Here is a 24641-nt window from a genome sequence, read left to right as displayed (position 1 = left end):
TTCTTCTTTTACTCGTGACATCTCTTTCCCGCACTCTTCTTTATTACGAAAGGCGAGTAAGGAAGAATGTTATACTAAGGAATCTAGATACGCTCCCCTCGCTTCTCACAACCAGCAGTCTAGCCACATGCTTTCCCCTTTTTTACTCGCTCCATCTCTTTCCCGCACCCTTCTAAATTCCTTTTTTTGCTATTACGAAAGGGGAGTAAAGGAGACAAGAAGTAACTATCTTCCATTTTGATCGACCGTTCCTATACTGGCAGATTAAAGTGAAACGTTTCTCTCTGCCCCAGCATTATGAAAGGTGAGTAAAGGAGACAAGAAGTAACTATCTTCCATTTTGATCAACTGTTCCTATACTGGCAGATTAAAGTGAAACGTTTCTCTCTGCCCCAGCATTACGAAAGGTGAGTGAAGGAGACAAGGAGTAACTATGTGCTCTGCTCCCTGTGAGGTCCCTTTCTAAGCCCGATAACTCCTGCATCGAAAACCGTTACATGAAAAAATGTCTAAATCGATTTATGTGACAAGTGTTTAGTCGTTAAAGCTACTTCTCTCAATCACACAAGTGTTTATACAATCAATCACGGAGGTGTAGACTGAAATTTGAAACTGCAGGTGTTCACTCTCTCTCATAATATGTCAACCTTTTACAAGATTTATGCATGTATCAGATTGCTATGTGCTTATAACATTGCTTGAATAATAAGAATATTATTTCAAATCTGAAAGGTGAATGCGATTTGAAAAGGGGAGAAATGATGCTTGGCCACCCACATCTGTAGGAACACCTGCTAATGTAGGAGGGAGCGAGCGCTTGCCTGCACGGCTGTGTGTGTGTGTGTGTGTGTGTGGTGTGTGTGTGTGTGTGTGGTGTGTGTGTGTGTGTGTGTGAGTGTGTGTGTGTGTGGCGGAAAAGACTAGTGAGCATGCTCACAACAAACTATAAAAGAGGCACTCACCTTATTTGAATATCATTCACAACAGAGCAGCTGAAGCATTTCTTCTTCTTCTGTGTGATATTCATTACGAACTTATCAACAACAACAACAACAGGTAAGAATTGAAAACAATTTTTATAGAAACAATATTACAATTTATTGATCTATTCACACATACATACAATTCGTAACACATAGGTCATATGTATACAGATATAAAAATTGTTAAGCAATAACAATTTTTATATTCGACCAATTTACCGACTTATGTGTTACTAGCAACACATAATTTTTACAGTTGATGTTAAAATGTTCTATTTTTTCTCTGCTAATGCAGGAAGCAAATCTTTGAGTCCCGCACCCTCCACCTCCTTCATTAACGGCACGAGTGAGGAGTCCTCGTCCATTACAGCTCGTTTCTGTTGAAAAATATTTGATTAGTGTCTTATTTGTTTCAGATCAAGATCTCTACATCAGATTATCATCGAATTGTCATCATCGAATTCTCTGCATAAAGTGAGTAATATCAGTTATTGAAATAACATTAATGCATGATTTATTACTTTAAACAATAATTTGTAATCAGTTCAAATAATATTCCTTTACATTCTAATCACTTCAAATATATTGGTAACATTTATGCATGATCGATTAGTTTAAACAATAATATCTCATAATACCATTTCTAATCAGTTCAAGGAAATATTGCTTGCATTCTAATCAGTTCAAATAATATTGGTAACAATGTTGCATGATTGGCTACTTTAAACAATAATATCTAAGCAGTTCAAATATATTGGTAACAATGTTGCATGATTGGCTACTTTAAACAATATATCTAAGCAGTTCAAATAATATTCCTTAGCATCAATTTCTATTCGGTTCAAATAATATTTCCTTTGCATTCCAAGCACTTCAAATAATATTGGTCACATTTATGCATGATTGAATACTTTAAACAATAATTTCTAATCAGTTCAAATAATATTTCCTTAGCATCAATTTCTATTCGGTTCAAATAATATTTCCTTTGCATTCCAAGCACTTCAAATAATATTCAGATCAAATAATATTCATATCAAATAATCAAAGACTCGTATGTGCACAGATTTTTTAACAATCAATCACGGGAAAAAATCTGTGCATACACAAGTTAATAATATTTGTTGAAACTAACCTTTGTTTGAATGAGCACGTCCTCCTCCTCTCCCCCGCTAACCACAGGCTTGTGCCCAAACACCAACTTCCTCTTCGCCTGCTTCTTCCTCTCATCACTTCTGTTTATATAGCATACGTTTCTCTCTCTGTTCCAGGCACGTGCGGGCGAGAGCGTGTCACAAGAATTTCTCCCTCAACAACACGTGCTCCCAGATCGTTATCAGATTGTAAGTATCCCTCACACGATCATTTTTTGAATAGCATCCATGTGTTAGAAGGCAAAAAAAAAAATCTCGTCTAGAACTCACCATGAGACTTCACCTGCTAGAAGCTGAAATCCCCCATGTCAACTCACTTAAACATATTTCTAATATTATTAAATATTTCACAACATTTCAAGATAGAGGCTCACTTTTTTGATTAGCATTCTCGAATGATTGATTTCAGTTCAGTTATTAATATTTCATGGCATTTCAACATACAGGAATAGCATTCTCGATTCAGTTATTAAATATTTCACAACATTTCAAGATAGAGGCTCACTTTTTTGATTAGCATTCTCGAATGATTGATTTCAGTTCAGTTATTAAATATTTCATGGGATTTCAACATACAGGAATAGCTTCTCGATTCAGTTATTAAATATTTCACAACATTTCAAGATAGAGGCTCACTTTTTTGATTAGCATTCTCGAATGATTGATTTCAGTTCAGTTATTGAATATTTCATGGCATTTCAACATACAGGAATAGCATTCTCGATTCAGTTATAAATATTTCACAACATTTCAAGATAGAGGCTCACTTTTTTGATTAGCATTCTCGAATGATTGATTTCAGTCAGTTATTAAATATTTCATGGCATTTCAACATACAGGAATAGCATTCTCGATTCAGTTATTAAATATTTCATTGTTTTCACAGCATTTTCTCACCTCTCAACTCGAGTTCCGAACCTCATAACCAGTTGAGCTCTCGTCGAGACAACACAGCTGAGAGGAATCAATCTGAAAGGAGTCAAAGGCGGTATCTACACCTGAGAGGAATCAATCATACCATAGACCGGTATCTACACCTGTAACCCGCTATCTACACCTGTAGCCCGCTATCTACACTCAAGGAGATTCACGCAGCATCAACCACTACATGTAAGTACATTTTTACTTTGATTTTATCCTCTGAGGAGGAAAATAGTCCTCCAAGGACAGTTTTTCTCCTCCGAGGACAGTTTTTGTCCTCCGACGACAGTTTTTCTCCTCCGAGGACAGTTTTTCTCCTCCGAGGAGAAAAAACCTTCTACAATATACTGCATGCATGCGATTTATCTTAGAATATGATAAACCGGTACATCCATGCCCCGCTCTTCTTTCTCACACTCTTCGTATAAACAAAACGGCAAATGTATTACTTTTTCAAATGGATTTTCCATAATATATTTGCAATAGACACATTGCAGATAGAATGGATTTTTATGTAAGAAATAACCATTTCTCGCAAAATACTCTGCTTTATTGCATAATGATTTACAAAAGTCACAATGATGATGCTTTTCAAAATACTCTCCTTGATCGGATGAATCTTCACACAATTAAAAGTTGAATATCTTTCTTCATATTCTCGTAGAATATATTATCGTAATTCTCCTCTTCAATTGTTATATTATCTTTCCTTCTACAGTTTGGACTGTACCTTGCATGTTCTATTGCTGGTATGTCACTTTCTTCTTCCCATTTTCCCAAATAAATGAACAAAATACACATCGCACAATGTCTGGTGGAGATGAGAATATAAATCCCTCTTTCGCCATGTTTTCCGCGGACAAATGCGGAGAAGATTTCAACCATCTTTTATCAAAAGATAATAATCTTAATCTTTCATGCAACATTATGTGATCTTGAGATATCATTTTCACACACCCTTCTTCTACCAATGACAATTCACAACTAAACATGTTGTTGTACTCTATCTCATCCTGATCGTTTTGTTTTTCAGAATCATGCCGAGGGAACGCAGACTACGCGGCATCAATTCAAGCGCAGCCCGCCATCGCATCACCCTCGATGACGAGGATATCGACATCACCAGCGTGCTTGAGAGCTTGAAACGTCGAGTTTTCGATATAATTAGGGAACATGCGGCACGCTATGATGGGAATGTTAAGTGGTTTATAGTCCTCAACGTTTTGCTGTATAAATTAGTGGTGATGGATGACAAGCAGGTTGGTGACTCTGTCTCATCTCTAATAAATCTACATAGTTACTCCAACATAGCGCTAAACGTGCTTGAGAACTATGAAGATTTTAATGAGCATTTCATGTTAGCTGTGAGAAAAATCCTCACATCTTTTGAAAATTTCGTAAGACATGGGAGTGGATGGGTGCTGAAGAGAATTGAATCACTGGATGTGAACGTGATTGAATTTAATCCTATATACACATCCAGTTTCATTCAAACACCCCAGTTTTTGAAAAACAAAAAATTGTATTATAAATGTGAAAAATCTCTCTGACGAAAAATGTTTTTTATGGTCAGTGCTCGCGTATTTCCATCAGAAGCCAAGGAACTCGCGCTTGACTGTAAAGTATTTGAGCAAGTTTGCTCACACACTTAATACGCGAGGTGTAAATTTCCCGGTGACGACACGCGATATTAAGAAATTTGAAATACTCAATCCGGACATTGCAATTCACGTCATCGCGTATGACAACAAAAAGTTTGTCCCCTTCCGTACAAGCATTTTCCGCACTCGTAAACACCAAATTAATCTTTTAATGCTAAAAGGTGATGCAGGAAAAACTCATTTCTGTTTATTAAATACCGCGAACGGGAAAAATGGGCTATCTCGTCTTCTCTCCCACCTTTCAAAACACAAGGGTCAAGTACACATTTGCAATTTTTGTTTCCATAGATTTACATCAAACAAAACTAAAAATTGTGATGCTGAAGCAAAATTTGTTGAAACATGTGGAACTTTGTTCCAAGTTTGAATCTCAGCGCGTTTCATATCCTAAACGCGGAGAGACAATTAAATTCAAGAAACTGGGTGCGACGTTGAAGAAAAAGTACACCATTTATGCGGATTTAGAAACATACGTTGTGAATATTAATGATGATGACAATGATGATTGCGATTCTGATGAAATTACTCGTAGTTACACAAAGAAAACGGCGCGTCATATTCCCTGCGGGTATTGTTTCATTGTTATAGGTGTTAACGGGGAAATCGCCTAAGGACCTGTACTCCATAGATCGAGTAGTTTAGACGAAAAAATCATGGAGAAATTTCTTCAGGAAATTACAGATCTCGGTGACATTTTGTATGAGGATATGAAACGAGAAATTCCGATACAAGCTTGTTCCGAAAGTCAAGAGCATGAATTTCAAAATTCAGTAAACTGTGGGCTTTGTGCTGAACCGTTTTTAGACAGCGATATTAAATGTCATCACCACGCGCATGAAACCGGTAATTACTTGTGTGCGGCACATGTTTCTTGTAATTTAACAGCTCGTACTCCGGAGTACATATCGTGTTATTTTCATAATTTCTCCGGTTTTGATTCGCATTTTATTCTAAAATCGCTCGGTAAATGTAAAAAAGAAATTTCCTGCATCGCAAATACGTCAGAGAGATTTTTGACACTTTCAGTAGGCAAGATTTAATTTTTAGATTCCTACAAGTTATGTCTGAATCCTTGGAAGTATTGGTGCGTAATTTGGTAGAAAGTACAGACATGGAAAAGAAGTTTGAACGATTATTTTTGGTGTTTCATGATCCACCTCGCGAACACAGACAGCTCTTGTTGAAAAAAGGAGTATATCCCTACTCGTACATGAGCTGTCCCAAAAAATTCGCGGAAACATCGCTTCCCCCCATCGAATGTTTTCATAACGACTTAACTGATACACCTCTGTCTCGCGAAGAATATGAGCATGCGCAAAGAGTGTTCTCAACATTCAAGCTGAAAAATCTGGGTGAATATCACGATTTTTATTCATGTTTGGACGTAATGCTATTAGCGGTAGTTTTTGAATCCATGAGGTCTACGCTTTTTAGCTCATACGGCCTCGATGTGACCCATTTTGTCTCTCTCGCGCACTTCACCTGGAATTGCATGCTGAAACACACTAAAGTCGAACTAGAATTGATTACTCATCCTGACATGCATCTTATGTTTGAGTCAGGGATGAGGGGTGGGGTGTCATTTATCGGTAAACGTTATTGCGAAGCAAATAACAAACATCTACCCGAAACATACGATCCTTCAAAACCGTCTAATTATCTGCTTCATATCGATGCAAACAGTTTATACTCGGAAGCTATGAGCCGAAGCTTGCCTGTTGGAAATTTCAAATTCCTCTCAGAGGAAGAAATTTCCAGCCTTGATTTCGCGAATTTGGACAGCAATTCAGAAACCGGAAATATAATAGAATGTGATCTCAAGTACCCTCAAGAGTTACATGATAAGCATGCCAGCTTCCCCCTCGCACCTCTCCACCAAACGCCCCCGCGCGAATTGCTCTCGAACTACCAAACAAATGAGAACGGTTAAACTGGAACCAAAAAGCTCATGAACACACTTTTCGATCGTGAAAAGTACATTGTTCACTATGTCAATTTAAAGCTCTACCTTCAGCTCGGTTTGAAATTATTGAAAGTGCATCGCATCATTAGCTTTTCCCAATCTCCCTGGCTGAAAAGCTACATCGACTTCAATATCCGGAATAGACAGAACACGAAAAATAAATTTGAAATATCCTTCTTTAAGGCCTGTTGCAATTTGATTTTTGGTAAGACAATTCAGAGTAGTCGTAAGCAAATGAATGTTAAAATTATCACGGATGAAAAACAGTTAGATAAGTACATTTCAAATCCACTATGTAAACGCTGGCAAATAATTAGTCCGAACGTGATCGTGGTTTTCTCTTGTAAGTTGGAACTTAAAATGAACAAACCTGTCTATTCCGGCTTTTCTGTACTGGAGTTGAGTAAATTCCATATGTACGATTTTTTCTATTGTAAATTACAAAAAATTATTCCGTGGGATCGTATAGAACTGTGTATGACTGACACCGACAGTTTTCTTCTAAACCTTAAAGTCAAAGATGTATATCAGTTGATTAAAGAAAATTTGTCCCTTTTCGATACTTCTAACTATCATCCTTCCCACCCTTGCTTTTCCATGGAGAGAAATAAAGTTGTAGGAAAGTTCAAGGATGAGACCGGGTCAAAGCCTGTCCATAGATTTCTTGGACTTAGATCCAAACTTTACTCATATTTAGTATGTAACGAGAATGAAGAACCTGTAAATAAATGTATAGCAAAGGGTGTACAGAGCGGAGTGGAATGTAGAAAGCTTAATTTAATTTATATATGAAATCATTGTTTGAACGTAGTGAACATGTAGAAAAATTTAATATGTTAAGATCCTATAATCACACCATGTATCAGGTTGAATGTGCAAAAATCTGTTTGAGCCCTTATGATGATAAGAGAATGATTGAGAATAAGATTATGATTTATGAATAAGAGAGATTGCTGAGAATGGTGTTGATACTCTCCCATTTGGACATTATAGAGTGCCCACAACACTCTAACTGATTGGTCAGTATGTCCCATGACAATCATCCGACACCACTGATTTTGATTTGTCTGTTGTAAATATCATGAATATTATTAGATCTAAGTTAGCTTTAGAGCTTCATAGCGTACCACGTGTGAACTATCCCACTCGCAAATATGAGTTGAAAAGTGAAAAAGACTTGCTCCAAGCCGATCTCATTGAGATAACAAGTTTATCACGTTTTAATAAGGGTTACAAATATATCTTAGCTGTTATTAATTGTTTTTCAAAATTTGCATATTGTGTACCATTAAAAGACAAGGCAAGCCAATCTGTATTTAATGCTCTCGAGCCAATTATTTCTAAAAATAAAGGAGTTAAGCTGTTCCAAACAGATCAAGGAACAGAATTCTTTAATTTAAAAGTTAAAGCATTATTAGATAGATATAGTATTAAACATTATCATGTTTTTAGTGATAAGAAAGCCTCCATAGTTGAAAGGTTTAATAGAACACTTGAAGCAAAAATTTATAGATATTTAACTGAACATGGAACCAAAAACTGGATATCACAACTAGACAGTTTAGTTCGAGATTTTAATGCAACAATGCATTCATCCATTAGAATGAAACCTGAAGATGTGGGGAAAAAAGATTGTAATCATGTTTTAATGTCATAGAATTCTGCATTCAATAGACGATATAAATTGAAAAATTCAAAACCGAAATTTAAGCTAGGAGATGTTGTATGAATCTCAAAGAAAAGGGTTCTTTTCGATGAATTATAACATAAACTGGAGCGCAGAGTATTTTGTAATTATTCTATATTTCCTTCTCAACCTGTACGTATAGCTTGCGAGATCTAAACGGAGAAGTAATTAGTGGTAGGTTTTATGCAGAAGAAATTAAAAAAACACAATTAAATGAATCGGAGAGACAAGTGTATTTGATTGAAAAAATATTAAAACGTGATAAAAAAGGATTGTTAGTGAAATGGATTGGGTTTTCAACGCCTAGTTATATTAGTAAGGATCAACTATTAGATGAAAAATAATCTTTTGTAATCTATTGTAAATATCATGTAAATTTATTGTAAATAATCTATTGTAAATATCATGTACATTTATTGTAAATAATCTATTGTAAATATCATGTACATTATTGTAAATAATCTATGTAAATATCAGTACATTTATTGTAAATGATCTATTGCAAATACATTCCATTCAGTGTAATATGACAAAGATTGGTGTAAATATAATACGTCTCTATCAAAAAAATGCTTCTCAGTTTCATTTTAATCTGAAGTTTTATTTGCTAAGGCTCAAGCAACACATGCGTTCTCGTGAAGAGGGTGCGGGAGAGAGAGGGGGAATTGAAGTGAGAAACTTCTATCAGTGCATTGAAAGGGGAGAGAGCGAGAACCTGTCACTTGCATCCCGATGTGATAAGCTATACACAGCCATGTGGTGTCTTGCGCACAGCCTCCTCCTTGATAACTTACGAAAAATGATTAGTTCCTTATCAGATCGCATGCTGTACACGTGACTAACATGAGTAATATCCCGATAGTAAATTTCGACAATGTTATAAGAGAGAAAGAAATGCCAACATGGTGTAAAAATGGTAAGTTATTACCACATAATGCAAGGATCCTTATAATAGGCTCTTCAGGTTGTGGCAAGACCAATTTACTATTTAATTTAATTTTTTCAAAGAATGGGTTGAGATTTAAAACTATATACTTGCACACGGAGAGCGAGTATCAAGATAAGTACTTGTTTTTGAGAAAAGTCTTTTCAAAAATGAAGGGTATTGAATTTCATATAAACAGCAATTCGGAATCTATAGCTCACCCCAACAAAATTCAACAATTTTCTCTTGTCATATTCGATGACTTCCAACTTAATCACGTACCTCAAATAAGAGAATATTTTACCATTGGTCGACATCGTAATATTGACACAGCATATTTAATTCAGAGTTATGGAGCTACACAGAAACATTTCACTAGGGACAACGCAAATATGATTATAATCTTCAAGGTAGATTTATTGAGTCTGAAATTAATTCACAGAGATCATGTTGGAGCAGATATTCCTTATAAAGATTTCGTTAAACTTTGTCATACAGTTTGGAATCGTAAACCTCATAATTTTCTAACTATTATGACCGAGTGTGGAATTAATAATGGCAAGTACCGAGATTCGCTCGATACGTTTCTTACCGTTCAGTAGAGATTAATTCTTTGTGCAGTCATGTTGTCTAAAACACGCAGCAGGAAGCTGAATAGAAAGGACGTTGGTTTAATCGAAAAGATTAAGAAATTGAGAAAAGTAATTAGAGAGAAGCATAAAAGCTTAGTCAATTTTGAAAAGCGATCAGAGGAATATAATAGGAAAACGCTCTCCCCGTTGATAGAGCCCATAATTGAACTGGGAAAAAACAAATTCTCACACTTGGTGTAAAACCAAAAAAGGAAGAAGTAAAAGAGGAACAAGAGAGTATGCAAATTGATGATAATGGAGAGGGGGATGAACAGAGTTATGAGAGTTCAACAGACAATTTTTTAAGCTCGACTAAATTTGAAAACAGTTTACTTGGTTCTAGCAGAAACGATGATGTGCTGTCACAATATCTAAAAACGTTTCATGCGGAAAAATTGAATAATTCAATCAGTTATGGAATTTCATATAATTCAAAAGATGACGTGTATTATATTGGAAATCAGCAAGTAATATTCGATAACGGTTATATAGATATTGATAGTGAAAGATTTCGATTAACACACGGTCTACTTGAGTTATTATTCAGTGCGAGACCAAACTCAAATCTTTATAATGAGAGAGATCTGGATAAGTATAAAAAAATCTTAACACTTACAGGTATACATTTAGATCGAAGAGGCTATGTTAACGAAATCAGGGAATTGAATCGCAAATGATTCAAAAGTTATTTCCAGTAAAAAACTTAGTAAAAAGAAGAATTGGGGTTTATTGAAATTTGCAAAAAATAATTCTCATGATAGAATTATCAATAAGATTTGATAATTTTGACGAATTAGTGGAAAGATTAAATTTACTCTATTCCTCAAAAGCTAGTGGGAACAGTGGGCATGATGTGGAAATCACGTCTATAATTGAAGAGCTAAAAGAAGCAAAATTAATTGTTTAGTGTCACAATGACTCTACATCGATTCGGATGAATTGATACGGGTAGTGCTAGCGGAGCTCTTGCTAATCTTACGTGTGATATTGACTCGATAACACAGAAGATAATCGAATCGATAAATCAACAAGGAATCAGCAAAGCTGTGAAATTTTATTTAGATTCGCAAATAACCAAACTCGTTTCGGAAAATACAAAGAATATTGGAGTGAGCATAATTGAAAGAGAAAATATTCTAAGTACATACAAAATTTCAGTGCTAATATCGATAAAGCTATTGGAGAGAGAACTCAAACTCTAGAGAGTGCATTAGGAGAAGTGAAAACTTTAACAGACAGCTTTTCATCTCAGTTGCTCAGTATTAACAACGATAAAGTTGATAAGGCTTATTTAGATGAAAAATTAAAAGCCATATCAGATAAAATTAAGAATTTGGAGGTGCTGGACAGAAACTATCTCAATACTAAATTGAAACAACTTAGTACAGAAATTTTTACTAAAGTAAATGAAACACAACCATCGCCAATTGATAAGCAATATTTAGAATCTACTTTGCAGAAATTGATTAGTTCTTCATTATCGAAGGAAGAGTTTGAAAAACGATTATCTGAAATGGCGAGTGCAATAAAAGCTAATATTATGGAGGGTATTGAGCAGTTTATCACAAAAGATGCTATTGCTATTCTAATTAATCAAATTGCAGAAAAGTATGCAACTAAAAATGATATTGGAGATTTTAATAAGAAAAACGAGATGGCAGACACTGTGAAAAGCGTTCGTGATGAAATAGCTGAGGCAATTAAAAATTCGGGAGAGGGTACTGTCATGAGACTGCAATGTTCGGCTCCATTCATTGACTACCTAAGTCTATTCATCCACAGAATCGCATTCGATATTGTATCAAAATATGCCGAGGTGTCTTTCCATATGAATTGGATTGAGGCCAAACAACATAACCTTACAGAAAATCAGGTAGTGCAAATTATTACAGAAAAAATGGATTTGGTGAAATATAAAGACTTTATATTGGGCCCGAAAACATAAAATCTTGAGTTGAGTGTGAGAGAGTGAACGATATGTTGTTTCAGTCTAGACATTTTTGACTATGATTAATTGTGGTGTGAATTCATTTCCAACTCGATTGAAAATTAAACCAATTCAAGTTGGTGTACCATAACCTCAGTTAATGTTCAACCATTGAGTTGAAAGGTAATGGAAAATGGTATGTAGGAGAAAGCAGAGTTCGAGGAAACGGGGTAGAGGAATCTTGAGTTCAGCAGCAAGAGTTTTTAAAGGTTTGGCAGGTAATGTGACATCAACTATTTTAAATAAGGTAATTGATAACCTTGGGGAAGAATATCATATTCCGGGATACGAGTACTGCGGACCAGGAACAAAGGTTAATGAAAGGTTAAAGAGAGGTGATCAAGGTATAAATTCGTTAGATAAAGCTTGCAAGGCCCACGATATAGCCTATACTCAAAATAGTGATAATAAAACTCGGGCGGTAGCCGACAGAGCTCTAGCGAACGCTGCATGGGACATTTTCAAAAATCCTCAAACACCCCTTGCCGAGAAAGCACTTAGCTATCTTGTTACAAACATCATGAAAGCTAAAGCGGCGTTTGGTGGGTCTTTGAGAAAGAAGAAGAAGAAGAAGGGGGAGAGGAGAAGTTATAGTAACGATATTAGACGCAAAGCTATAGCTCAGTTGAAAAAGCATATTGCAGGAAAAGGATATTTTTTGAAGCCTTTTCCTCAAATAACTAGTGGTGGCAGACTTCTACCCCCAGCCCCACCAGCATCATATGGAGTGAGTTTATTCCCTCAAGTTAAGAAACGTAGAACAACAAAGAAGAGTGGGAAGAAGAAGAAGAAGAAGACATGAATATTGAAGGAGAATTGAGTAATTATGATTTGATTGATTGGGCGAAATTATTACAGATTCAGCTAAGAGGCATATTATGCTAGATGCATTACCCAAAAAATTCTAAAAAACGAGAATGCCATTGTGAATTTACCAAGGGAAGCGAGGATGGCACACATTGGGTAGCATATAAGAAAGTTGGCTCTAATGTTTGGTATTTTGATCCAATTGGAAATTTACAACCTCCATACGAATTGGACAAATATTGGAAAAAGAAAATGGAGTAAATATATTTTATAATGTAGAGCATATGCAACCATTAATAGCGATTTTTGTGGTCATCTTACATTATTGTTTCTTGCAAATCAGTTGTAATTAAGTGTTTGTGGTGAACACACAAGATGGTGGTTATTACATTACGATCTAACACAAGTGATCTCTATGAACATTTACAAGAAATTATAGAATTGGATAAAAATCGTGAATGGGAAATTGGATTGATTAATTTTTCCAGTTACAATAGTATTGCAAACATTAACAAAGGAACAAATTCCAGCTTCAAATATGGTGATAGATTAATCGAGTTGGATACTGGTGCATATGAAGTTGAGGATATTATAAAATCTTTAAATCTTTAAGAATAAATTGAATATTGATGGCAAGAAGAATAAACTTATTATACGTGCAAACGTAAATACTATGAAGATTGAAATTCATTCTGATAAACCCATTGATTTAACACGTTCTGATTCGATTGCTAAGATACTTGGTTTTGATAATATTGTTTTGCAGCCAAATAAATGGCATTATTCCAAACATTTGGTTAACATAACAAGCGTTGACAGTATTGTAGTTGAGTGTAATTTAGCTTGCGGCAGTTACTCTGAGGAAAACAAAAACATATAATCTACGAATTTTTACCAAAGGTTCCTAGCGGTTATTTAATAAACGAAGTACCATCACCGATTATTTATGTACCTTTGAATACACATCGAATTCAAACTATTAATGTGAAGGTAACGGACCAGAACGGATCGTTTATTGATTTCCGCGGAGATACAATTACAATTAGGTTGCACATACGTGAAAAGTAATGGGTTATCTTATTTTCAACCCACGTTCGAATAAGACCAATCAAGTCATTAGAGAAAGGAACACGATAGCGACAACACCTAAAAACAAACGTGCTTTGTCGGCTAAAAGCGCGAGAATATTAGAAAAGTTGGGTTTTATAGTTGATTGGCGACATGTTAGGCGGGGGAGCGGCAGCAATTAGTGAAATTCTGGATGTGGAGACAGACCTTCAGTTTTATAATGATATTACTAAATTCCAATTTCACACTCATACAGTTTATTCGGGACAGGAAATAAAAAACTCTGACGAGGCACGTATTGGCATAAATTCTTTAGATGTCTATTCTTTACCTTGTAAATCATTCATATTGATTGAGGGAACAGTTAACTGTACAAAACCGGGAAAAGACCCAGCCGATGCACCAGTTGCAGCAGACTATAAATTAAGCAGTAACGTAATCGGTAACCTTTTTGACGAAATACGATATGAATTAGCAGGTCAGCAAATTTCTAAATCAAGATTGATTGGATTAACATCCACAATTAAAGCTATATTGGTGAAAAATACTCTCGATAAAAACACATATCACTTGGCTGGTTTTGACAGAGCAGGATATGAGCTAACGGATAATACATTCACTTTCTGTGTTCCGCTGAAATTAATCCTCCCATTTTTTGAAGATTTTCAAAGAATAATTTTAAATTTGAAACAGGAACTCGTCTTATTGAGGTCACCGACAGATCTAAATTGTGTTGAGTCTCAAAGTGGAACAAGCGTTAGTGTGAAAATTACAAAACTGCAATGGCGGATGCCCTACATAACTTTAGAAGATCATGTAAGACTGAAATTTTTGAGACTGCTCGATGCTGACACTCCACTGAAATTAGGTTTCCGCCATTGGGAAATTTGTGAATTACCAAATTTGCAAAATTCACTTAACCATTCTTGGGCAGTTCGTACCACATCGAGTTTCGATAGTCCAAAATATGTTATAATTGCATTTCAAACTGATCGTAAGAATAAAATTAAAAAATCAATATCCAATTTCGATAGCTGCAGTATTTACAATGTTAAAGTATATTTGAACAGTGAGTATTATCCATATGAAAATCTGCTAGGTAAGAAGGAAGTCTTATACCAGATGTTCCTGGATTTCGTGCCCTCGTATTATAATCATTCAATCAATAGCGAACTCGGAACAGAAATCGTTTTTAAAACGTTTTGTGAATCAACACCGCCGATTGTTGTAGATTGTTCACACCAACCAAGTCATTTGAAATCATCGACAGATGTTCGTATTGAAATGGAATTTAAAAGTGCAGTACCTGCAAATACTTCCGCGTATTGCGTTTTAATTAGCGATCGTGTGATGGAATACATACCTCTCACGAGCATGGTGGAAGAAGTTCAGTAATTTTATTGATAGAGCGCACCGCCTATATAAGGTGTGCATTCTGCTCAATTTAGTTCATTATCAGTTTCACCTTTGAACAGACAACATGTCCTATTCTTTATGTTCTGATATTTTGGACAAGCCACAAACTCGCTCTATTGGTATTCAGTGCGATCTTGATAGTTTCTATTATAAGCAGCATGGTGCAGTACCCGAAGCCGCTGTAGTGGAGGAGGAGGGGAACGAGAAGAGAAGACGAAGGATTCGAGGGTACACCGAAGCCGCTGCAGGTGGAGGAGGAGAAACGAGAAGGATTCGAGGAGTCCGCCGCCGCCGCTGAGGGGGGAGAAAGACAAAGCCGCGCGAGGTCGTCGAAGAGAAAGAAGTGGACAAGGGAGTGAGTGCGAAAATTGCTACGGTCAATCTTCACTGGTTTGAACAAGATTGTAATCAAATTATTGTGAAAGAACTTGCCATAATTGATCAGTTTAATAATTATATTGTGTTCCATTTCAAATCACCATTTGCAAAGACAGAATTGAGTGCAAAATTGTATAACGATGTAACATGGTTAGAACGTCACTATCATAAAATAAAATGGGAAGATGGAGATTTAGAATACAGTGAGTCATTAATACGTGATTACCTTGCAGGGGTCGCTGACAACCGTTCTCCCCGACAACCATTCTCCTCTTGATTTTGACCGTAGGCGACAGCCAATACCCTGCTGAAAATATGCCAATGCCGACAACCATTCTCCCCGACATCCGTTCTCCTACTGAAAAGAAGGAGAAAGTCTGTCAGAAGCGTTCCCGACAACCGTTCTCCTCGAGCGCTTCCGACAACCATTCTCCCCGACATCCATTCTCCTACTGAAAAAAAGGAGAACGTCTGTCAGAAGCGTTCCTGACAACCGTTCTCCTCGAGCGCTTCCGACAACTGTTCTCCCTGACATCCGATCCCCTATTGGGCATTGACTTGTAGCAGGCGCGAAAGTAGTACCATCACAGACTCTTTTTAACACATTCTATGAATTTGATTATTGGAAGTAAAGCTTGTTGATGTTATGATTTATATAACTGCAAATATTAGAAAAGAGAATATTATATTCCCAAACTCCTGCCATGAATGAATGAATATTTTAATCAGTAAAAATACAATCAAAACAATTTGATGCTTCCTGTTAGATTTAGGACTAGAGTAATTAATGAGGATTTCGAGCCTGTAAGGTGTAAGGGATGGATATAGAGCTATGAAGTTAAAATTAATATCAATGCTGCGGCCTTGTCATGCACAATGCTTTCAGATGACTATTAATATATATTTTGAACATTTCATTTCATATATATTAATTCCAACATTTCAGAACTTTTGAAGTAATGTGCATTGACATTGCACAAGAATATTAATTTGAATATAGACTTAACAAGATGATCAGAATATCAGAACTTAACAAAGACGATCAGAATCAGAACTAGTTTTATAGTATCAGAACTAGTTGTATAGTACAGTATCTAGTAATCTGGTTTAATAGCATGATACATAGGATTCATGTGACTTCATTTTCAAGTTTCAAGGGGAGCCAGCCAGAAAGGTGATTTCATGTGATGTGGTGAGGGGAACGTTTGTCGGGAGCATTCCCAACAACTGATCTCCTCGAGCGCTTCCGACAACCATTCTCCCCGACATCCGTTCTCCTACTGAAAAGAAGGAGAACGTCTGTCGGAAGCGTTCCCGACAACCGTTCTCCTCGAGCGCTTCCGACAACTGTTCTCCCTGACATCCGATCCCCTACTGAAACCTGCTCGAAAAGGAGAACGGTTGACGGTGTTGACCGGCGACAACCGATACCCTAAAACTGGTTTGAAAAGGTGATCGGCTGTCGGGGAGAACAGTTGTCGGGGAGAATGGTTGGCGCGTTCCCCCTTGCAGCTTATGAGAAAATTCTCACAAAAGGAACTGAGAAAGCAAAGTTTTCAAGAAGATTGCATAGCAACGTTCAATGTATACCAGAGGATTTTCCAAAACCTGATTTCAGCTTTTTCACTAGTTCATGGTGTTATGCTGCGTGCAACATTCATAAAAATAAACCACATTCTCGCTGTGCTTTATTCTCTGCTCAACATTATAATTCTTTGTTGTTTGAAAATATGTATCAAACAAATAATTCCTTGTGCGAAAACAATCGAATGCAAAGTAGGAAAATGGCTCCAATGTACACAAATTCACAGAAAAGAAACTTTGCTCGTTATGGATTCTTCTACAATGGAAAGGATCTACAGTGTGTTTATTGCCTGCATGCATTGAGACTGCATAAAGCGCGTACATGTTGTCTATCGTGAATTAATGAAGAAAGACCGCTTAATTACTCTATAATAGTTCCTGCATATACTTAGTTTTCTTCATTCGCTCAACAACATGGATCCGAGAAAGTGGTTGGCTGCTGACAATGAATTGGAAGTGAGGTTAAAAAACTGTATTGATTGGTACGATGAGTGTGAAAGTGCAATTAGGAAATCAACTCCTAAAAATTATAGTTTGGCGAAGCAATTGAAAGACATTTTTCTAAGCACGGTTAATTTAAATGATATAAGAGACTATCTATGTTATTATCGTCCTCATAATTTGTGTATAGATAAGCTAATTGGAATTGAAGATGAAATTATAAATAGTTGTGTCGAAATGTGTAAATAAACGTTTTCTGCCTTCAAATGATTTTTCATTCCAATATCCCATTGACGTTTTTTAGTTTAGTTGCTGCTTAGAGCTAGACCAGACAACACGTGTGGGGTGATCTTTAGTACACGAGTCGTCTCGTGCATATCATCAATTTAGAAATCTTTCCCCCTCATTCGAGACACGTCAAACATCTGCGAGATGCAGTGTTATGGTTTTTCAAAATTCAAAAAATTATCTCATCTCTTGTTGTCAATTTCATTTAATGAATTTGATTCAATTGCGAAGAATATTAAATTTTCAACAGGATGTCAAGATGTTGATTTACCATTAACAAAAACAGAAAATGTACACTTTTCGATTCTATCTGAGATTTCGAACTGCTCAATATTCTAGACAGCGGACATCTACATGATGATTGTACAAATGATTTGTCATTATCCGTTGTTAAAAATTCCGATGAACTTTGGAAATGCTTGTACGATATTGCAGATAAAAAATGTAAAAGAACTTAGATCAATGTAGAGATTTATAGCATTAGATGCGAGAGAATTTCTCAATTCAATTAGATGTAGAGAGAGAGAGAGTCATTGACCTCACTCTGGATTTGCTAGTATAGAGTAATATGGATTCACTTTAATCTGTCAGAAAAGGAATTTTTCCCCCTCATCTATACTGGGAGAGAATTTCTCAATTCAATTAGATGTAGAGAGAGAGAGTCATTGACCTCACTCTGAATTAGAGTAATATGGATTCACTTTAATCTGTCAGCAAAGGAATTTTTCCCCCTCATCTATACTGGGAGAGAATTTCTCAATTGATCCTTATCTCCTTTCCTTTCGTAATAAAGAAGGGTGCGGGAAAGAGATGCCCCGAGTAAAAGAAGGAGATCTCTCTCTCTTGAGGCCGTCATCGTAGTATATCATTAGAGCGAAATGGATTCACTTCAATCTGACAGTATAGCATTAGATGTAGAAATATGAATTCACTTTAATCTGACACCAAAGGAATTTCTCAAAGTGAGTCAGGCATCATAGTATAGCATTAGAGCGAAATGGATTCACTTCAATCTGTCAGTATAGCATTAGATGTAGAAATATGGATTCACTTCAATCTGTCAGTATAGCATTAGATGTAGAAATATGGATTCACTTTAATTTGACAGTAGAGAATTTTTCCCTCTCAAAGAGATTTTTTTTCCTCATCTAGCATTCACCTCAATCTGTCAGTATAGCATTAGATGTAGAAATATGGATTCACTTTAATCTGTCACTATAGAGAGGGAATTTTTCCTCCTAAAAGGGAAATTGTTTTCCCTCACCTGGCCAAGGAGAGAGAGAGAAAGATATATCTCTCTCTTTTCATCCCCCTCACCTCCACTGGTCAGGGGGAAGGGGAAATCTATTTTTAGAAAGAGAGAGAAAGATATATCTCTCTCTCTCTATCCCCCTGACCTCCACTGGGCAGGGGGAAGGGGAAATCTATTTTTAGAAAGAGAGAGAAAGATATATATCTCTCTCTTTTCATCCCCCTCACCACCACTGGGCAAGGGGAAGGGGAAATCTATTTTTAGAAAGAGAGAGAAAGATATATCTCTCTCTCTCCATCCCCCTCACCACCACTGGGCAGGGGGAAGGGGAAATCTATTTTTAGAACACCCCCCCACCCTACAGGCGGGTGGAAGGGGAGGAGGGATGGACGAGGGGGGAGAGGGGGGAGGGGATTTCGAGCAAAAAAGTGGCTTCAAAGTATCAACCTCCCTCTACTTCCATATGTAGGTGTTTTAGGGGAAAAGGAAGGCTCGAAACATGTGTACATTGTAAAAGGGTATCACAAAAATGTTTTTCTTAATGCATACAAAGCAATAGAAGACTTTAAGAAAGTGGGTTATTTTGTAATCCCATACAATGATCAAAAATAAACTATTTGTCCACCAAGGGGAGAAACTATTTGTGAAATTACCACCAATGGCATGACAAGCTATAATGGTAACACATTTCCAAAAATACGAAATCTAAAATTTTTGTCAGATGTATGGAAAAACTTGGAAGACACCTCATTCACACAGACAGAAGTGGAGCAATTCAACAACATTACTATGCTGGAAATTGAAGGGGAAGTAAAAATAGGACAGTGCAAAAGATTAGAAGAGTTACCAGAAGGTACAGAGTTGGTCATTATTGCAATGAAAGAGGTGTACAATAGAAACAAGATACTGTATATTTTACAGTTTGAGAGCCTAGAAGAATTGTATGTGCCTAACTATTGTTTGGAGGAGGAATTTGAGAGCTCTAACATTGATTTGAATTATAAAATTAGGATTAAGCTAGATGTTCTAAAGCATTATCCAGGTAGACATAAGGGAAGAGTTGTATTTTGTATTTAATTTAAGGTATTGTAAATAGTGGAAAATGTAACATCATAATATTAATAAAGAAATTATTGTAACTTATTGTACTTTGATTATATATCCCAACAATCCTATCCACACCTACGTTTGGGGCTCTTGGGGGGTCCTAACCTAACCTAACCTAGCCTAACCTAATATGTAATGCAATAACTGCAATAATAATAAATAATAAGCATATAGCTTCTATTGGTGGAGAGCCCCTTACAGGTGGATCCATCTTGCCATATGAGCCATGACATTGGATACATGGACCCTATAATTTTAGGTGGACTCCGAGCCACCATGGAAGACATTAGTGCAGTGGGCATGAACCCTACAATTTTAAGCAGACTCCGAGCCACCATGTAAGACACTAGTGCAGTGGGTGTGCACTAGGTGCAGTAGGTGTGCACTAGGTGCAGTAGGTAGTGCGCAAACATGATCATACTAGATTGTTGCATAATGTTGTGCAATGTGAGCAGAGAAGGTTGTGATCCAATGTGACGTCATCCAGGCTAAGAGCAGTGATTGGTGGAGCCAAGGTCATGTGATGGGGGGAGGAGTGGGGGTCGCTGAAATTGCATCGCCGAAAGTGAAGAAAGGTGATTTTTTACCTATATGAAGATGGTGTAGTTTGGAGTTTTGAAGGCGACATTCTGAAACTCTTCTTGTTCGAAGAAGGTCTTATCAAGGGTGCTGCGGAAATATGTTGCCTCCAATACTAGATTGAACTTCATAGCTCCATGTGTCTGCAGTTGTTGACTGATGATGTGAAGAATTTTATCCGTCAGACTGCTCAGAAAGGTGTGAAAATCTTTGGCAGGCTCATCCTTGTATAGTATAGAGTCGTGAGTCGGGATTTGAATGCCTCCTCCAGGACAACAAACTCGTCCACAGAGTTTGCTGTTTGCTGACATCGTGCAGCTTTGCTCATCTGGAACAATGCAGAACAATATTTTATTAGTATGGTATGCAGTATTCAACTCTATATATAAATCACTATCGACAGATGTGGGGAGGGGGGGATGAAGGCAGTGAATCAGTATCTAGGATTGTGGGTCAAGGATGGAGGTTCATAGGTGTTTATGTTCTAGAGGATGATGGTCCGGAGCTGTATGGTGGGGTGGGGTGGGGATGGGGGAATGTGAATGGGGATCCAGGATCTACTTTGTGATTATACGGTTTTTAGGTTAGGATGAATTACAACCATGTGAATGGAGGTCTAGGATCTACTTTGTGATTATACGTTTTTCAGGTTAGGATGGATTACAACCATGTGAATGGAGGTCTAGGATCTACTTTGTGATTATACGTTTTTAGGTAAGGATGAATTACAACTTTGTGAATGGAGGTCTAGGATCTACTTTGTGATTATACGTTTTTTAGGTTAGGATGAATTACAACCATGTGAATGGAGGTCTAGGATCCACTTTGTGATTATACGTTTTTTAGGTTAGGATGGATTACAACCACCAACTCAAAAAACCTAATTCATAATTAAACTCTTAACTTGTATGTATTGGAAACTAATTCATAATTACACTAGTCATTTTTGAATATGTATTTTACTCTATGTATTGGAACCTAATTCATAATTAAACTTGTCATTTTCAAATTTAATTGTCAGTCTCAAACCATCTACTTCAAAATTCTACTCTTTTGGACTCAATTGTTGAATCATGAATATAATATAAATATATATATATATAACTATAAAATGCACTGGTACTTACTCTTGATGTTGATAAAGATGAAAGTAATCCAAAACCAATACACCGAAATCACACACACACACGTACTGGTGGTACACACACATACTGACGGCACGACTGCACTAGACACAATGTCCTACTCCTTGCAGAACAACTCCTTTTATACCAGTTCAGGATCCGGAGGGAATTTTTTTTCCCTTTTTTCCCATTTATTCCCGATTTTATGTGTTTTTAATTTTTTTTTCTTTTTTCTTATTAATTTTTTTTTTCAATAAATTATTATTATTATTTTTTTTTTCAATTTTTTTTCAATTTTTTTATTTTTTTTTTTTTTATAAATTATTATCTTTTTTTTTAATTATTTTTTTTTTTTTTTAATTTTTTTTTTTAGCTATTTATGGTTTCCTTTTCTAGAAATTGCACTACTTTTCGACCGCATATCCTTTCCATCTAATAAAAATAGAAGCAGGATATATGTGGTGTAAATCATTTCCTGCAAACTCTCTTCTTAGTCCAGGTGTGAATTTGTTCTATTATGAAGTGTTTATTCCTTTCACTCCTAGATGACCTTGAGGTTAGGTTTGGTTGACCTAGATGACCTTGAGGGTAGGTTTGGTTGACCTGGATGACCTTGAGGTTAGGTTTAGTTGACGTGGATAACCTTGAGGGTGGGTGTGGTTGACCTGGATGACCTTGAGGTGGGTGTGGTTGACCTAGATGACCTTGAGGTGGGTGTGGTTGACCTGGATGAACTTGAGGTGGGAGTGGTTGACCTAGATGACCTTAAGGTGGGTGTGGTTGACCTAGATGACCTTGAGGTTAGGGGTGGTTGACCTGGATGACCTTGAGGTTAGGGTGGTTGACCTGGATGACCTTGTGGTGAGGGGGGAGTCTGGTGCACTTGTGCACCAGACTCCCCCTTTTTATACTACTAATAATAATTAGTGATTTGGTATGATAGTAAAAAGCAACCAACAAGGCTCTTCTTTGATTCATTGGTATTTGTTGAAAATTCTAGTAAATATGTGAAATATTTATAAAATCGAATTATAGTACCATTAAAAATAATAATACAAATTGTATATTATTTGTTATTGTTTTATCAATTTTAAAGGGCACTATAATTCTATTTTATAAATAGAAGAAAGTAGCCCCGAATTCATACATTTCAAAAATGTGAAATATTCTCTAATAACGTATTTCGGGGCTACTTAATTTGTTAAAGTTTTTAAAAACAGAAGGGTACTATGGAATTATTCTTTAACTAATGTGTAATATTGTTCCAGGTCAACATTTCTATGCGCTTTATTTCATGAGTGACGCGTACCCAGGTTGTGACCAGGAGTATGAGTTGAAAATCGATGTTGGATAATATGAATCAGCCGAGAGTGAAAGTGATTAGATGAAATAATAATAGTTTAGAAGATTGTATATAATTTCATGGGTGAAAACACATTTTACTCATTCCCCAACAATATAATGTCTAGTTTAAGTTGTTTTATATCTGTATTGAGTGTTCTTCTTGATAGAATATAATTATTATTTTATTCCTCGAGAGACTTGACTTTTGTTCTGGATACCTCAAATGCTAATTCATTAGAGTTTATTAGTGTAAGTTGTTTCATAATATATGTAAACTAAGGGCCATATGCTAACTCTACGTTTAACGCTAAACCTCGTTTACTTGTAGATATGGTTGCATTTATCATAATGTTTTTCATACGGGGTTTAAACGAACAGCTGACATTTCTCCGTTTAAGCCGAGTATCTGCATAAGGGCCTAAGTAATGAAGAAACTCCTCAATATTAGTAGTTCTGTGAACAGTAGACCTCGCGCTAAGTAAGTTACATTGACCTGTTGATATGTTTTCTCAAAAATTAATAAATAATTTATCAATTTAAAATGTCTAGAAAAAATCCTAAATAAACATAGAGCTTTTTGTTCTATCGTACCGTGACGTGTCGTCCCGGAATGTGAGTGTGAGCGCTGTTATCAGGTCTGGCTGCAACTGTCTACAACGTTGATGGAAAGATACATTTTCAAGATGTTCGATGTTTTTGAATGGGTAGTATTAAGGTGCGTACGGATATATGCGCCGCGAACATGAGCAATTCACTTTTAATCAGCTGACTATATCTGTATTTTTACAGAAACGGTAAGATACAGTTATAAAAATCTTGGCATCAGCTGATTGAAAGTGAATCGCTTATGTTCGCGGCGCGTAGATCTGTATGCACCTTTATAGTCAACTAGACAGCTGATTTATGATGAATAATTCTATAGTCTGATTCTTGCTCTAATATTGGCGTATGAATGAGGCTCCTTTCTCCTTTTATATTATCCTTGAAATGCAAAATTTCCAAAAACCTTGTATATACGTCGACGCGCAATTTAAAAAGGAACATATCTGTCAAATTTCATGAAAATCTATTACCGCGTTTCGCCGTAAATGCGCAACATTTAAACATTAAGAGAAATAATGCCAAACCGTTGACTTGAATCTTAGACCTCACTTTGCTCGGTCAATAATTTTTTTCATCAATAATGTGTTTAAAATGAGGTGTTTTGGCTGGGCACGTTTAACCGTCGGTCCCAGCTGCCTAATAACAGTCGTGAGGTCATGTCAAAGGCCCTCATTGATCAGGTGCGAGCTGTAAACTCTGACACCAGATCTGAGCCAGCCAGGTCACTCGATATTATT

At 36.3% G+C, this 24641-nt stretch overlaps 1 protein-coding gene across 1 annotated transcript in view; it reads left to right on the top strand.

Annotated features, from left to right (window-relative positions):
* The window catches only part of LOC120355168 (putative U5 small nuclear ribonucleoprotein 200 kDa helicase), a 42808-nt gene extending 19315 nt beyond the window's left edge, over window positions 1–23493 (top strand). The window contains exon 5 of the mRNA XM_039443492.1: window positions 23226–23493. Within this exon, the coding sequence (XP_039299426.1) occupies window positions 23226–23311 (86 nt within the window). The 3' untranslated portion in view covers window positions 23312–23493. The remainder of the gene's footprint in view (window positions 1–23225) is intronic.
* The last annotated feature ends 1148 nt before the right edge of the window (window positions 23494–24641 follow it).

Source organism: Nilaparvata lugens, chromosome Y (assembly GCF_014356525.2).
Source record: "Nilaparvata lugens isolate BPH chromosome Y, ASM1435652v1, whole genome shotgun sequence".
In the NCBI taxonomy this organism is placed as follows: Eukaryota; Metazoa; Arthropoda; class Insecta; order Hemiptera; family Delphacidae; genus Nilaparvata; species Nilaparvata lugens.
Note: the sequence above shows the minus strand (reverse complement) of the source record. Positions and strands in the feature narration are given on the sequence as shown.